We start from the raw sequence: 17,276 nt of genomic DNA, 5'->3' as shown, positions 1-17,276 counted from the left end.
GAACTGTGTTTTGTTTGTTTTTATTCCAGTATTCCCAAAGTCTATCCAATGCCTGCATGCAGCGAGTACTTGATAAAAATTTATTAAATGAATGATAGATGCATTCAGAGAAGTTGGGGGAAGAGATAGGGAATTTGAGAGAGTTGTCTTCTGGCCAGAGGTGAAGTCTTTTTTTTTTTTTTTTGAATTGAGATATAACTGATTTACAATATTATATGTTTCAGGTGTACAACATAGTGACTCACAATTTTTATTTTATTATTTTTTTTATTTTTGGCTGCTTTGGGTCTTCATTGCTGGGCGCGGGCTTTGTCTAGTTGCAGTGAGCGGGGGCTACACTTCGTTGCAGTGCACAGGTTTCTCAGTGCAGTGGCTTCTCTTGTTGCGGAGCACGAGCTCTAGGTGTGCAGGCTTCAGTAGTTGCAGCACGCAGGCTCAGTAGTTGTGGCATGCGGGCTCAGTAGTTGTGGCTCACAGGGGCTCTAGAGCACAGGCTAAGTAGCTGTGGCTCGCAGGCTCAGTAGTTGTGGCACACGGGCTTAGTTGCTCCGCAGCATGTGGGATCTTCCCGGACCAGGGCTCGAACCCATGTCCCCTGCATTGGCAGGCGGATTCTTAACCACTGCACCAGCAGGGAAGCCCCAATTCACAATTTTTAAAGGTTATATTCCATTTATCGTTACTATAAAATATTGGCTATATCCCTGTGCTGTACAATATATCCTTGTAGCTTTTTTATTTTATACCCAGAAGTTTGTACCTCTTAATCCCCTACCCCTATCTCCCCCCTCCCGCCTCCCCTCTTCCCACTGGTGACCACTAGTTTGTTCTCTATATCTGTGAGTCTGTTTCTTTTTTGCTATATTCACTAGTTTATTTTTTAGATTCCACATATAAATGATATCGTACAGTATTTGTCTTTTTCTGACTTATTTCACTAAGCATAGTATCCTCCAAGTCCATCCATGTTATTGCAAATGACAAAGTTTCATTCTTTTTTACGGCTGAATAGTATTCAATTGTAAACATGTACAATTGAATATATATATCTGTACAATTGAATATTCAATTGTGTATATATACGATTGAATATATATATACACAATTGAATACTATATATATATATATATATATATATATATATATATATATATATATATATATATATATATATATATCACATTTTCTTTATCCATTCATCTATTGATGGACAAAGGTTGCTTCCATATCTCGGCTATTGTAAATAATGTTGCTATGAACACTGGGGTGCATGTATCCTCTTGAATTAGTGTTTTCCTTTTCTTTGGATATATACCCAGGAGTGGAATTGCTGGATCATATGGCAGTTCTATATTTAATTTTGAGGACCCTCCATACTGTTTCCCACAGCGGCAGCACCAATTTACATTCCCACCAACAGTGCACAAGGGTTCCCTTTTCTCCACACCCTCAGCAACATTTACTATTTTGATCTTTTTGATGATGGCCATTCTGACAGGTGTGAGGTGATACCTCACTGTAGTTTTGATTCACATTTCTCTGATTATTAATGATGTTGAGCATCTTTTCATGTGCCTGTTGGCCATCTGTATGTCTTCTTTGGAAAAATGTCTATTCAGGTCTTCTGCCCATTTTTTAATCAGGTTGTTTCTTTTTTTTTTTTTTTGATGTTGAGTTGTATGAGCTGTTTATATATTTTGGATATTAACTCCTTATCGGTCGTAATCATTTGCAAATATTTTCTCCCATTCAGTAGCTTGTCTTTTCGTTTTGTCAATGGTTTCCTTTTCTGTGCAAAAGCTTTTAAGTTTAGTTAGCTCTCCAGAGGTGAAGTCTTAAGATAGCCATGGCAGTGAGGAAAATGGATAGAAGGGAAGAAGGAAGAATTGGCTGGGGATGAGGATATGCTTGGAATATCCTTGGAATGCTCAGCAGCTGGGATGAAGGGGTGGAAAAAGTGGAGGCTGAGTCTGACAAGGATGGGTTTTGTGAGTGTGTACAGCAAAGGACAGGATGCAGTTGAGTTAAGGGTGTTTTGAAAGAGGGGCTTTCAGGGTTAGGTTTTTGAGGGTGGTGGAATTATGAGAGGAAGAGAGAGGAAAGAAAGAAGCCTGCAGTTGAGACTATATCACTGCCCAAACCTGGTCTCTTACATATAATAACAATTTAAAATTAACAGAGGATTTTAAGGGATCTTAGCTCCCTATCTGTTTATTTTTCCTATACTATTGAACTTGGGTATTTTTATACCTTTATGTGCAATTATGATGGCTATAGAGTGGTGAATGTATCTGTGAATCCTGGATGTTGCCTTAACTAAATGTTTATAGTAAATCCGTCCTGTAAAAAATCAAAAAGTGCTCCTTCCCTAACCGCTAGATGCTATTTGTTTCATGTTTGCCTATTTGCTAGGCAAAAAGGTGTCTGTTCCTTTAATTTGCATTCATTGGATTACCAGTGAGTTTTTGCACATCTGTCATGTTCCGTCAACCACCTTGTAAATTAATAGTTTAGGCCTTTTGCCTTTTCTTCCCTTCAATTTTTTTTTTTTTTTTAATTTCACAAGGATCCATGGGGACACCCCTTTGTAAAAAATTCAAATGCAGACCATAAAAAGCCCCACTGGCACAGTCCCTCTCCCCTCCCCAGAGGGGAATATTTGGGAACCTGCCTTCCAGGCCTTTTTCTATTCATCTCTAATCATGGGGCTTGGTTTTGTTTGCTGTACATGTTGTATTCCAACCTTGGTAACAGTCTTGGTAATCTTTCCAAGGCAGTACATATGCTGGTCACTTGGAATCCCTCCCCAGTTTTCTCCTGCTGTGGGTACTACCCTTTGTAAGGACTGAATTGTATTCCATAGTGTGGATTTGTTTACCATTTCCCACATGTTGAGTTGTTGCAAGCAAGGCTGGGATGAATAGTCCTGTGTGTACCAGCCTTTTGTGTAACTGGGGAGCAATTTAAGGGCACTGCTCCATTGCCCACTGAAGAGGCAATTTCCTTTCTGACCCACAGGATGAGCAAGAACTTATGTCTCCATATCTTCACAGGCATTGCATATTATCAAGCTTTAAAATGTCCCCTGGGAATTCCCTGGCAGTCCAGTGTTTAGGACTCAGTGCTTTCACTGCGGTGGCCCGGGTTCAATCCCTGGTCAGGGAACTAAGATCCTGCAAGCCACGAGAAAAGTCCCCCAATCTAGTAGGAGAATTATATCTTACTGTTGTTTTAATTTGCATTTCCCTAATTACTGGTGAGGTTGAGCATGACCATTCATTGCTTTGACAGATATTTGAGTGTCCACTCTCTGCAAGGCATTGTACAAGCACCAAGTCAGCGATGGTGAATAAAACAGACGTCATTCCTGCCCTTACAAATCAAGGAAATGAAATCTTCTAGTGGCAGATACTTTTTTCAACATTTTGCCTTTTACTTGTGTTTTTGATTTGGTGCTTTTATAACCAAATTTAAATTTTTTCTGTATCGAGACCGATGAGTCTTTTCTTTTATGCTTTTATCCTGGAAAATCTTCTCTTATCCCAAAATCAGATACATAATCACATGCATCTTTTGGGTTTTCTTTAAGCAGGTATTTGTCATTGTAAATATAACAGAAAAGGCCATGCTCATTAGGGTCTGCCTGCTGTAAAGGTGGGGACAGCTCGACATCCTCCCCTGAGAGTGACACTCCTGGCTTGGCCCCAGGACTAGAGAGGATTTCCCTCTCTTCTCTCGGGCTTTTTGGATCTGTGAAATTAAAGCAAAAATTTCACCTAGAAAGGAGATGGTGCTGCTCTGCATAACGAGGTAAAAGACTGTCTTCATGTTGGTGAAAGGAAATACCCGCAGATACAACTTTCCACAGAGGAGGGGAGGCTGGGCAACAACCGCAGGAGGCCAACCCAGGACTCCTGATCCACCTCTACCATGTGACTCCAAGTGGTAATGACAGTGGAGAGCCCAGGGTCCCTCACCTCCGCAAAGGGACAGGAGAACAGGCTTCTGGGAGCCACCTCCTCCAGGGGGTACTACAAGCTCAGGGTCGGGGAGCGTTCCTGTGTTGTTCTTATACTCTTTCTCCTATCACAGGAGTAACAACTGCTCCGTGCAGAAAACCTGGGAACCACAGAGGAGTACAAAGAGGAGGAATAAACGTGGAGTGATAGGTATCTCAGCCACATGTCAACCTAACAGTCACACTTTGGTTCTGTGCACAAATCATTTATTTGCGTTCATAAGAACTGGCTTGGCCTAAAAAGCTTCCTCTTAATGATGAATGGTGGTACTTTTGACTCTGGCACCAGGGGAGGAAGTGAGAGGGAAAGAAGGGAAAGCTGGTGGCTGGTCCTCCGGTCACAGACCCTCAAAGACCATGAGTGCGGTGACCACAGTTTAAGACAGCGCACATCACTGAGGGGTGAGGAACAACCACTCATTGCAGAGAAGGCTCTGCGGAGAGAGGGCTATTAGGCCAAGTCTTGAGGATCAAGTCAGCTTCAACCAGGGCAAAAAAATGTGGGAAGGGTAGACCAAGCAGAGGGAACAGCACATGCAGATGCCTGGAAGCAAAGGGGAGCAGGATCATATCCAGCAACCAGTAACTAGTTTGCTAAGGCTGAGTTACAGGAGCCTTAGAAGGGAGGAGGATCAGGAGGCCAGAGGGCTTGGCGGAGGCAGGGGCTAGAAGGTTTGTCTGCCTTGTTAAGTTTTTATTTTAGCCTGAAGGTGGTGTGGAGCCACTGAAGGGCATGATCAGACTTTTGATTCTCAAAGATCTTTCCAACATCCTTGCAGGGCATGGGTTTCAAGACCAGTCAGTGAAGTCCTCCCTTGAAGTGACAAAAGCAGGACAGGCATTGGCAATACAGCTAGAGGCAGAGTCTGTCACTCTTTAGGAGTCTGAACAGGTACATGGGTAGCAGGGGAGAGGGGACAACAAGGATCACTTCCTCCTGGCTTGGGGCCTGCCTGGATGGAGGGGCCATCATCTGCTTAGGCAAGGGAGGAGGATGCGGGCAAAGGCTGAGTCTGCAGACCTTCCCATGGGAGAGAGGAGCTGAAGTTCAGGTCGAGCTGGAGGTCAGCAGGTGGCTCAGGAAGCCAGTAGAGGGATGAGCTGGCCCCAGAGGACATGCAGAGTGTGGATAAGAAGCCAGGGACTGGTCCTCCAGGGTTGGGGGGGGCAGCTGATGGAGGGGGCAGGACAAGCTCTGGGAGCAGCTGGGCACGGGGCTCACTGGATACACCCCTCCACACGCAGCAGCAGGTAGTCCCTGAGGAGCGGGGGCAGGGGGAGGCGGGCGGCAGCCTGTCGGCAGCGGCTACCCAGCTGAGCACGTATGGCCAGCCGGGCCAGGTGCTGCAGCCGCCTCGGCTGATTCACCATGGACAGGGCTGAGCTGTAGAAGGCTTCGTGCTCCTAGATTGGGAGTGGAACAGGGTCAGATGGCCCAACGCCCTGACTTTGCCCTTCCATCTGGGGGTGACCTAGTGGTGGGGCCCTGGGATTTTGCAACCTGCACCCACCTGGGCGTTTGGCTCATCTTGAAGGACTCAGATTCAGAAGCAAAGGCTCTGCAGGGGTCATGGGAGCTGGGACCACACTGCAGAGCAGGGTCTCAGCCATGTCTGCACCCACCCCCACTCCAAAGATACTGGCACAGTGCCCACTCAGTCAGAGATGCCTGATAAATGTCTATACTGATGCAGGTAAGAGAGAGGCTAGAGAGTTGTGTGCAATTAAAGGTTGTTCTGAGCTTCCGGGGGCAGAGGTACCCTGGAACACAGAGGTTTCACTCTGCCCATCCTCCTCCGGCCCAGGGTCCCTCTTGCTCCCGCCTCCAGGAAGCCCACCCTGGAGGGACAGGCCTGGGGCTCATCCTTCCTCTCTATCTCCCCCAGAGCCCAGGAGAAGGGGCTGTGCTCGTGGGGCGGACTTACCTGCCACAGCTCTGGAAGCACTGTCTCAACCCAGGTATCACAGGATGGGACACAAGGGTAGGCATTAAGCAGGACTTCCAGGGCTCGAGGGAAGTTGGCACAGTGTCTCAGCATCTAGAAATCAAAAGAGAGTCTCAGACTAGAAAACAAAAGAGGGTCTCAGGGGTACCATGCCTCTACCAACTAGCCTGGGCCAAAGCCCCACTCACATCCAAATCTGTTCTTTTTTTGCCCGCCCGCGTGCCATGCAGGATCTTAGTTCCCCGACCAGGAATCGAACCCGTGCCCCCTGCAGTGGAAGCGCAGCGTCTTAACCACTGGACTCCCAGGGAAGTCCCACATCCAAATTTGAGAGGCCAAGATCTGAGTCCCTCCTCATCCTTTTCTAGCCTCAGTTTACCCCACCTTCAAGTGTGCTCCAACCTCTTGGCCCCAGCCAGTTTCCTTGGGGGCTCTTTTTCTCCCTTAGACACCCTCTCCCATAGCCCTCACTGGTCCTTCCCAAGACGGGGACAGATCTCTGGCCCAGAGGGCGGGCTCTCTGTCTCTTGGCCTCTCTTCCCGGAGGCTGGGCAATTCCAGCTCCAGGCATCCCCCGCCCGTCAGGAGCCTTCTTTCACAGGCCCTCCCTGCGCACCTCAGGGCGCACAGGCTGGGCCCCGTAGTCCAGCAGCGCAGCAAAGAGGATCTCGGGCTCCCAGTTGGGGGCGTCCTGGACGGCCTGCAGCGCGCAGTCCATGGGCGTGTGGCCCGCCCCGTTGGGAACTGCAGCGCAGGCCCCGTGGTGCAGCAGCAGCTCGGCCAGGCCCCCGCAGCCGTTGGCACAGGCGTTGTGCAGCGGCGTGTGGCGCTTGCGCCCTGCCGCCCGGGCATCTGCCCCGGCTTCCAGGAGCCGGCGCGCGGCGGCCTGGTGCCGCCGACGGCTGCCCGGGCCCTCGGCGCCCGCGCACGCCGCGTTCAGGGCCGTCTCGCCCTGGCTGGTGCGCAGGTTCACGTCGGCGCCGTGCTCCAGGTAGAGAGCCACGTGCTGCTCCAGGCCTCGTGCCGCCGCCACGTGCAGGGGCGTCACCTCGCTGTCCTGCACCGCCAAGTTCACGGTTGCTCCCGCCTCCAGCAGCTGCTTGGCGCACCTGGAGGCAGGGTACAAGGCCCCTGAGGCAAATCCTGAGGGACCAGGCCTGGCCTGGGAACCCCTCAGCTTGCTGTCATCCCTGACCCCTTCTTCCCACCTCTCTTGGCTCAAGCGAGCCTGGCGCCCATCACCAGACTCACAGAAGCCCCGTGACAGACAGCAGAGCTGGAAGGCCCATCCAAGTCACTGGGAGCATTTCAGTTTTCAACCCAGAAAGGTGGTGGTGCAGCCCAGGACATACAGCAAGTTAGTGACTGCGGAGGAATTAATATTCACTGCCTCAGACCATCCCTCCCAGAGTCTAACCTGACTCCCCCATCAGATAGGGACCCCAAGGCCTTGTTCTGAATCACTTGTCAGTGGTCTCCTAACATTTTGATAGCACAAAAAGTTTTGAAAACCCACTCATGTGTACACTGTGAAGCATGGAAAATTGAGGAGTATGACCCCCAAAGAAAACAGAAATAGAAGTCCTAATTAGTAAAAAAAAAAAAAAAAAGTCCTAATTAGTATTTTCTTCCTGTCTCCAAACATGAAGACCACCTTTCTCAGCCAGCCACACCCACTCCAGCAAAGGAAGGCACTTGGGTCCCGCTTACTTCACTTTCCCCTGGAGGAAACAAACAAAACCAAACAACAAAAACCAGATTTTAGGGAGCACGTGTTTCACAGGTGTTTCATAGGTCAGAACGCTGTTGAGGCAAACATGCATCACTAACCACCTCGGGGTAAACCAAACACGCTGCAAACCAAACTAAGGATGGCACTAAACTAACAGTAATTTTAAAAGCCAGAACGGTAGCCACTGGAAACTCAGGGGCAGATCCATCAACCCCAACGAAACCCTGATGAAAAAGTATCCTTCCCCCAAATGGCCAGGGTTCCAGCTCCCTTCAGCGCGCATGTCCGGTAGGCGCTTTGCTCAGTGGCCAAGCTTTGAGTAGCAGCCAGCCAGCCACAAACTACTTAATTTATTTCCTCGGTAAGTTCTAATCATAGGCTAATTCTGTTTCTATATACTAAATTTAAATAACTCCAAGAAGCTCGCTCAGTAGGGTTCCAGTAAGCGAAACCATTCTCAGTTCACTTAAAAGGATCAAGTGTGCTGGAAGGTGCACCACATGCCCATAAGACCTCAAGAAAGGACTGGAAATTTTGGATCATGTCTGGGTCCATCACTGATCTAGATCTACATGGGTAGATGTTCCCAGCACGTGGGCTGTGGAATGCCTTTCAGGAACCCTTGATTCCTTGCCCCCGCCAGCCTTGTCTGTGGACCTGACTTGTGAAAGTGCAAATACCTTCATGTAGGGGGTGGCCAAGAAACTGTTGACCTTAAAAAGGTGGGAAGAGGAAGTGTGCCTCATACTAAGATTGGGAAACACTGGGCTAGATCTTTCATGATGCTTACCTCAAAATAGCTAGGAATGTGGTTGCAGAGAGTTTCCAGGGAATAGGAGACTGCAGTTGGGACAGGGTTTTCGCAAAAAGCAACAGGGCTTCTGCCTACTGGGCTTAGCTGATGTGACCTTGGTCAAGTCACTAAACCTTTCTGAGTCTCAGTTTTATCACCATAGAATGAGACCTGTCTCAGGATAGAAAGCCCAGAGATAAACCCACGTACCTATGGTCAACTAATCTATGACAAAGGAGGCAAGGATATACAATGGAGAAAAGACAGTCTCTTCAATAAGTGGTGCTGGGAAAACTGGACAGCTACATGTAAAAGAGTGAAATTAGAACACTCCCTAACACCATGCACAAAAATAAACTCAAAATGGATTAGAGACCTAAATGTAAGACCGGACACTATAAAACTCTTAGAGGAAAACATAGGAAGAACGCTCTTTGACATAAATCACAGCAAGATCTTTTTTGATCCACCTCCTAGAGTAATGGAAATAAAAACAAAAATAAACAAATGGGACCTAATGAAACTTAAAAGCTTTTGCAAAGCAAAGGAAACTACAGAGACAAAAAGACAACCCTCAGAATGGGAGAAAATATTTGCAAACGAATCAATGCACAAAGGATTAATCACCAAAATATATAAACAGCTCATGCAGCTCAATATTAAAAAAACAAACAACCCAATCAAAAAATGAGCAGAAGACCTAAATAGACATTTCTCCAAAGAAGACATACAGATGGCCAAGAAGCACATGAAAAGCTGCTCAACATCACTAACTATTAGAGAAATGCAAATCAAAACTACAGTGAGGTATCACCTCACACCAGTTAGAATGGGCATCATCAGAAAATCTACAAACAACAAATGCTGGAGAGGGTGTGGAGAAAAGGGAACCCTCTTGCACTGTTGGTGGGAATGTAAATTGATACAGCCACTATGGAGAACAGTATGGAGGTTCCTTAAAAAACTAAAAATAGAATTACCATGTGACCCAGCAATCCCACTACTGGGCATATACCCAGAGAAAACCATAATTCAAAAAGACACATGCACCCCAATGTTCATTGCAGCACTATTTACAATAGCCAGGTCATGGAAGCAACCTAAATGCCCATTGACAGATGAATGGTTAAAGATGTGGTACATATATACAATGGAATATTACTCAGCCATAAAAAGGAACGAAATTGGGTCATTTGTAGAGACGTGGATGGATCTAGAGACTGTCATACAGAGTGAAGTAAGTCAGAAAGAGAAAAACAAATATCGTATATTAATGCATATATGTGGAACCTAGAAAAATGGTACAGATGAACCGGTCTGCAGGGCAGAAATCGAGACACAGATGTAGAGAACAAACGTATGGACACCAAGGGGGGAAAGTGGCTGGGGGGTGGGGGTGGGGGTGGGGGTGGTGGGATGAACTGGGAGATTGGGACTGACATATATACACTAATATGTAGAAAATAGATAACTAATAAGAAACTGCAGTATAAAAAATAATTAAAATAAAATTCAAAAATTCAAAGAAAAAAAAAAAGAATGAGACCTGTCTCCCATGATGTTGTGAGGACATGTGCTTCTGGCATGTGAGCTGGAGACACACACACATACACACACACCCCCTCCCCAAACCATCTCAGCCCCTGGGCACCTACTGTAAGGACTCAGGGGTTGTGCAGAGGTGCAAAGGGGTCGTGCCTTCCTCAGACAACACATTGACCTTGGCGCCGAAGGTCAGCAGCAACCGCACACAGTCGGACTGGGCCCGGGCACAGGCCTCGTGCAAGGCGGCCCGGCCCCCGACCCGGGCGTCCAGCTCAGCTCCCTGCTGGATCAGGTAGCGGGCGCAGTCGGTGTAGCCTCGGGCAGCAGCGATGGTGAGGGGTGCCGTATGCTTGGCTTTGGGGGTCAGCACCCAGAACCCTGGGGGGAGCAGGCAGTGTTAAGGGGGGTGGGTATGAGGCTGGCAGGCAGGGCAGGCTGTCATGTACGACTGACGCTGCCCTGCCCTCTGTACGCCTGGCTGAGCACAAACCCTGTGCTCGTCTGTACCTGTGGAGAGGCGCTTGCTCAAGCCCCCAGCTGAGAGTGTAAATTGGAACAGCCTTTTAGAACAGTTTGTCAGTCTATAACAAAACGTAATACGTGGGTCATAGGAAAAACATTTAATTGCTCTTTTTTTTTTTTTTTTTTTTTTTTTTTTTTGGCCACACCGAGAGGCTTGTGGGATCTTAGCTCCTCCACCAGGGATCGAACGCTGGCCCCGGCAGTGAGAGCGCCGAGTCCCAGCCACTGGACTGCCAGGGAATTCCCTTAATTGCTCTTTAAAACCACAAGGGCAGCTAAGGAGGGTGAATCCTGTTAGGGAAACCTCTGGGTCTTTGAGCTGCTGGTGGAGTCCTTGGCTCTTTTTGTTAACTTGGGCACTCTGGTGCTGGAGAGGGGAGGGAGTTACACACAGGAGGGCCTGGAACTGACTCAGGGAGTGGCCAGAGCAGAGCTGAAGAAGTCCTAGGACGCTCCTGGGGTGGGGAGGGTGGCATGGAAATGGGGGGAAGGGCGGAGAGGGAGGATAAGAGATGGAGGTAGAGAAAAGGAGAGTGGGAAGAGGGGTCGATCATGGGACTGGTGTTGGATCCGAATTGTAGAAATAGCCAAGGTCTTGTTCGAAGGACACAGATGGCTAATATCCTGCTGTCAGTTGTTTGCATTGTAGCTAAGTAAATCCCTGGGTTTCCTAAATCTTGGGTAAAGCATGTTTTCTTTTTTATTAGGATTGAAATTAAGGCCAAGTTCCATTTGGGAGATGGAGATGGTGGACATTCTGGAAGAGGAGACCAGGTTGCCCTGGGTGGGGTCACATTACTAACAGTTGAAGGACTTTGGCCTGGTGGTGACTGTGAGAGCATAAGCTCTCCAAGGATTTTGAACCCCCATATCCATGGGTGGGGTTTGAGGCAATCTCCTGTCAATCTTTTTTTTTGGGGGGGGGGGTTCTTTTCTCCTGCCTAAGAACAGGGCAATCATTTGGTTTACATAGACAAACCTTCTGGTCAGAATAGATCCTGAGGAAGATCATCCAACAAGTACACAAAGATGTTGGTCATACTGTTATTTAAAATAGTTTTCTTTAAAAAATAAACCTAGGGACTTCCCTGGTGGTCCAGGGGGTAAGACTCCACGCTCCCAATGCAGGGGGCCTGGGTTCGATCCCTCGTTGGGGAACTAGATCCTGCACGCATGCCACAACTAAGAGTTCGGATGCCTCAGCTAAGAAGCCCGCATGCCGAAACTAAGACCCGGTGCAGCCTAAATAGATAAATAATAAATAAATAAATATTTTTTACAATAAATAAATAAAACAAGAAAGAAGCCTAATCTAACCAATCTATTTGGGGGCTAGTTACATAAATCATGGCACACCCATACAATAGAATTTATGCACCTATTTAAATTATTACGTGGGGAATTCCCTGGCGGTTCAGTGGTTAGGACTCTGAGCGTCCAGTGCCAAGGGCCCAGGTTCAATCCCTGGTTGGGGAACTAAGATCCCGCAAGCCGCACGGCATGGCCAAAAAAAAAAAAAAAAAATCATGTGGACTTATGGTTATTGACATAGAAAGATGTTACATGAAAAAAACAGGCTATAAATAGCATCTGGAGTATAATTTCATTCTATGAAAGAAAAAATATTCACGCGTGGATATACATCCAGAGATACAATTGCATTCGAATATAACTGTGTTCCTGTGTAAGTCATATAACGTGTTACTATAACTTTAATTCTGAAAAGACATACAAACCACTAACTATGCCTCATCTCCGTTTAGGAGGGAGCTAGAATTGTCAGTGGGAAGGGATGGTCTAGTCTATGGCCTGGAGGGGGGCGATGGGGCCCAGGCTCCCTCCCCACCCTCCCCTCCTCCCTCTCCCTCCTCTTCTGCCCCCACCGCGTGCTCCCTACCCTGTTCAGCTGACCAGGCCAGCTGGTTGCTCACAGTCTCCACAATCATGTTGGCAGTGTCTTCATCTTGGAACAGGGCTTGGATCTGTTGCAGGTCACCGGAGAACAGGGCACTGTGCACAGCTGGGTCCCGGCAGGAGCGGCGCGGCCTAGTGAGTTGGGCCCGGGAACTTGGGGGGCACCTTTGGCTCTGGCACTGCTGGGCTGCAGCCCGCCGCCGGTCCTCCCATTCCAGCCACTCCCGCTGCAGGCGGAGAGAGCGCAGGGTGGAGGAGGTGAAGGGGAAGGTCTCCCCTGCCATGGGGAGGGATCCAGGGGTCTGGGCAGCGGCAGCTGGGCAGAGCAGGTTCCCTCGGCCCGACTGCCACCCTTGCTCTGAGGAGCCACCCTGCCCCCAGCCCGTGACCCAGAGAAAGGAGCAGCTGAGGCTATAAATAGGCCCTTTGCTGTTCTGGTAAACACAGTTTGCCCAGAGTCATGATCTTGGTGCAGAGAAAGTGTTGGGTCAACCCCCAGCCCGCGGCTAGGGACAGCCCCTGCCCCTGCAGATACCCTCCAACTGGGGAGCCGGCCCTCAGCTGAGCTCCAGGTCCGCATCCTCCCACTTCTCTGGAGTGAGCATCTTGGGTTGGCAGGGTCTGAGGTGAGTGAAACAGTCAATCAGGGAAATGGACAGGACAGGGAGGGAGAGCCAGAATCCCCAGGTCTCTCTGATGTTGGCTGGAGGGCAGACCCCAGCCCAGGAAATCAGGGCAGGTCAAGTCAGAGTTTGAACACCTCTTCTTGGCATCTGCACTAACAGCAATAACTCTGCACATATAGGCACAGGGCTTAACGTACTTAAATCACTTTTATATCCATCTTTACTCAGGTGACCATACATATTTTCTGGCTTGCCCGGGTAAACAGCAAGCTTGATTTTGACAATAAATTATACGATCCGGCTAATTATCACAGTTTGAACACCTCTGAGATGGGCGGTCTTATTTCTGTTTTACTGATGAGGAACTTAAGGCTTAGCAAGGTGAGACCACTTGCTCAAGGTCACAGCTCGTGAGGGGGGAGCCAGACTAGGACCACAGTGGGTTTGACTCCGTAGATGGTGCACCTTGGTGAGAGAGCCTCTCCCTACCTTCCAAGCAGGACATCATGGTCCCTAACACTGCCTTCAATGAGTCTTGGCTAGGGTTGTTTTTTTTTTTTCCCCCGCAGCTCCTAAAAGGGCTTACATGCCTGCCTGAGGAGGACCAAGGGCTTGACCTCCCAACTCTGGGGTCCAAGGAGACCTTCAAGCCACAAACCCACTCACTCAATGTGGCTGTGCTTCCAGGAGCCTCTAGGGGGAAGAATGAGGCCGTGAAACAGCACTAAGTGCTGGCTGCCGAGCAGTGAAGGGGAGGGCAGGAGGGAGGTCAGCCCTGGCCCCAGAAGCTCTCCTCAGCCAGTGGGTGGTGGCGGGCAGCCCCTTGGCCCCTCAGGGTCCGCCTGTCCCCATCCCGCCCTGGCTGCAGGCCACGGCTGCCCCGGTCCACACACACACACACATACACACACACTTTCCAGCTCCCATTCTCCCATTTTCAGTTACTATCTCAAGGCCTTTAACCTGGACCAGCCCTGCCTCCTACCTGGTGTTCCCTCCTCTGGCCACAACCTCTCTGCTCCACTGCCCAAAGGGAAGGATCTATCTAAACAGTTCATTTCCTAGCTTGAAAACGTCTGCTGACTTCCAAGCCCTGCCCTTTCCACTAACCCCCATGCCCTGGCTTGGCCTCACATCAGGCAGCTGTCCCCTCACAGATCCTCGCCTTTCCCTGCCGTTGCCTCTGCTTGGAATTCCCTTCTGACTCATCTCTCAAAGTCCACCTCAAAGGTCACCTGCGGTGAGAGACACCTGCTCAGGTCTCCCACCCCTGCGGTTCCAGCCACTCCCCAATCCGTGCTCCTGGAGGAGCTCACGTGTGCTTTGTCAAGCCCGTCCCCATGTACCGTGGACCACAGCCTGCTGCGCTGCATATGGGCTCCAGAGCAGGACCTGAATGGATTCAGTTGGGGTTCTGGTACCCAGCAGGGCCTGGCACACAGTAGATTTTGTCGTGGTGTTGAGGAGCCCTTGGCTTGTCGCGGGCCGGCCTCTTATGTGTAGCACGTTGACTGAGGGCCCCTGTTCTCCGCTGGAGCAGACACTCATCTGCCTGCCCAAGTGGGTGGCAGCAGCCTGGGCTGTTTCCAGCTCTGCCCTTACCCTGCTGTTCACCCACTCTGGCCCCAGCCTCTTGGTGGTATTCCAGGGTGCGGGATCCCAGAGGAGGAATGAGATCACGCCCAGCGGGGGCTTGGAGATCCTCAGAGAAAGGCGCCTCTATCCTCAGAGAAAGGCGCCCATTCGATGTTTTAATTGCCCCGCCAACAGCCCAGCTGAGCACCCACAGCTGGGTTCCCAGGGTTGGGAGCTGGCAAAGTGGGATGGGGCCAAGAGGGGCCTTCTCCCGAGGCTCTCAGTAGTCATGGGCAGCGGGGCCTGAGGCTGTTCTGACCTCCCCAGCCTCTCTGCAGCCTTCTTGTTACAGGCCTGAAGGTGCTCTGACTACAGATCAGTCCTCAGAGATACCATATGTTCTGTCCCCTGTCCTTAGCCTTAACTTCCTGAGGGCAGAAAAACTATCCTCAGCATTAACTTCCTGAGGCCTTTACTTCAACCCACACATGAACCCACAGGGAGCCCAGTTTTACTGGCAGGAACAGTGCCAGGCAACTGGATACCCAGCCTGCCTTCTGGGAGCTCAGAGCCTGTTGGGGGATGAAGCACACAAGAAACCAGGGCATCTGTCACGATTGTGAGCAGCAGAGACCAGAGCTCAAGGGGGCTGAGTGCGGATGGGCACCGCAGGCCAGGGGCACGGGTGGTTTAGGTGCAGGAAGACCACCCGGAATAGATGGGCTGTGGCCCAGATCTAAGCTACAGAGGCAGAGCTGGGGAGTTAGCAGCACAGGGAAGAGAAAGAAGTGCGTGGTGTGCTCAGGTAGGAAGACCAAGTGAGGGTAGGAAAGGGCAGTGCTGGTGAATTAGCCCCTTCTTGTTCCTGGGCTTGGGCCACAAAAGCCTTCTAGAACAGAGCCCCACTGCCACCAGCAGCCAGCTGAACATGGAGTTCCTAAAGCACTTGCTCACTTCAGCTTTGAGACTGGGATCCGTGGGATCAGCTTTTCTTTGGAAAAAGGGAGACTAACACCTTCTCCCAGAGCCGTACCAAGCCCATTGGAGGCCCTGACTCACAGCTGCCTGGTGAAGGCTGAGGTAGAGGCAGGTGAGGCTGGCTGTCAAACTGGGGTCTTTAACCCACACCCCCTCAACCATGTGTTGAGAGAATCTTCCTTTCCTCCCTTCATTCCAGAAAGGAAAACAAGGTTGGTTGGCAACTTGGTATAATTAGACCTTTTACACCCCACCCATGACCCTTGTCCAATTCTTGCCTGAAAAGTGGTACAGAGAAGCTACAGTGGTGAAGAGTTGCTTGGCAACAAAATTAATAAAGTAGTAGTAGACTCTAACCCAAAGTATAAAATAAATATCCATGAGTCCATACGGATATAAACGGGTGGTTGAGCGAAAAATAAGGGAAAACAGACCAATCTCCCATGCAGAAGAATTCCAAATAATCCATGTAGATATTCTGCCCTTAAGAAGGTAGAACGTAACTCCTCATTCCTTAAGTGTGGGCAGCAGAGTGAATTCCTTCCAAAGGGTATCGTGCATAAAGGGAGAAAAAGAGTAACTTGACGGTGGAGAAATCTGGCAAATCTGACAAACCCTACTTCAGCCAGGTGATCAATGTCAACACCAACCCTTGATATGATGTGATGAGAAAAGCACCTTACCTCTGAGGTCTTCCTCCCTCAAACACATAATCCCAGTCTAATCATGAAGGCACACCAGACAAATTCCCATAGAGGGACATCCGACAACATGCCGGACCTGCGCTCCTCGAAGCTGTCAAGGTCATTAAGAAACAAGGAAAGTTGGAGAAACTACCACAGCCAAGAAGAACCTAAAGGGACACGATGACTAAATGTAACGTGAGATCCTGGAAGAGAAAAAAGGACATCAGGGGAAAACTGAGTAATGTGAATAAAGTATGGAATTCAGTTAATAATAATGTATCAATACTGGTTCTTTAGTTGCAACAAATCTACCATACTAATGTAAGATGGCAGCAATAGGGGAGACTGGGTGTGGGGTATATGAGAACTCCCTGTAACGTCTTTGCAATAATTCTATAAATCTAAAACTGTCTACAAGAAAAAGTTTATAGTAAAAAAAAAAGGAGAGAGAGAGAGAAAACGAGTGGCTTGGCTCTGCCCTGGCCAAGGTACCACCGGCAGGGCAGACAGAACAAGGAGCAGCGAGGCTGGAAACAAGGGAGGTGGGTGAAGCAGGCGGCTGCTTTATTTCAGAATAAGGCACCTCAGCCATACTCCTGCCCCCGCACCTGTGAGCCCTGGGCACAGGTGAGCTGGCCAGCTACAGGCCTCAAGAGACGAAGCAGAGGGAAGTCTGAGCGTTCCTTCCTTGTTCAGAGGGACAGGTCGCCACTGCTGTGGTGTGGCTCCTCTTAGCTCCTCAGCTGTCCACGGACTAGGGAGTAAAGGGACCAGGCCCAGCATCCTCTAAATTCAAGCTGAGGTGGGAGAATGCACACCTTCCCTGTTGGAGGAGGAGAAGGAATATGCACCCGAGGGCCTGGAGGACAGTACAGCTGGAGAGTTGATCCTGGGCAGAGTTCTGGTTGCCAAAGGAAGACCCAAAGTGACGGCACTGCAGA

At 49.4% G+C, this 17,276-nt stretch overlaps 1 protein-coding gene across 1 annotated transcript; it reads right to left on the bottom strand.

Annotated features, from left to right (window-relative positions):
• Window positions 1-187: 187 nt before the first annotated feature.
• On the bottom strand, window positions 188-12,865 carry ASB16 (ankyrin repeat and SOCS box containing 16). The gene is made up of 5 exons (XM_082440430.1): window positions 12,454-12,865; window positions 10,145-10,412; window positions 6,581-7,073; window positions 5,944-6,057; window positions 188-5,422 (listed from the first exon to the last, which is right to left on the bottom strand). Exons 1-5 carry the CDS (start codon window positions 12,752-12,754, stop codon window positions 5,237-5,239), a joined length of 1,362 nt encoding a protein of 453 aa, XP_082296556.1. The 5' UTR covers window positions 12,755-12,865; the 3' UTR covers window positions 188-5,236.
• Window positions 12,866-17,276: the final 4,411 nt, after the last annotated feature.

This window comes from Balaenoptera physalus (genome assembly GCF_965194825.1).
Source record: "Balaenoptera physalus genome assembly, chromosome: 20".
Lineage (NCBI taxonomy): Eukaryota > Metazoa > Chordata > Mammalia > Artiodactyla > Balaenopteridae > Balaenoptera > Balaenoptera physalus.
The sequence above is the reverse complement of the archived record's forward strand: the minus strand, read 5'-3'. Positions and strand labels throughout refer to the sequence as shown.

What these genes read in the sequence shown, in the direction of transcription:
- ASB16 (XM_082440430.1), bottom strand. Translation starts at nt 12,754, where the DNA reads ATGGCAGGGGAGACCTTCCCCTTCACCTCCTCCACCCTGCGCTCTCTC. An exon ending in GGCCTGGTCAGCTGAACAGG is followed by an intron (nt 10,413 to 12,453) that starts GTAGGGAGCACG and finishes TGCTCCCCCCAG; the next exon opens with GGTTCTGGGTGCTGACCCCC. An exon ending in ACAACCCCTGAGTCCTTACA is followed by an intron (nt 7,074 to 10,144) that starts GTAGGTGCCCAG and finishes CCCTGCCTCCAG; the next exon opens with GTGCGCCAAGCAGCTGCTGG.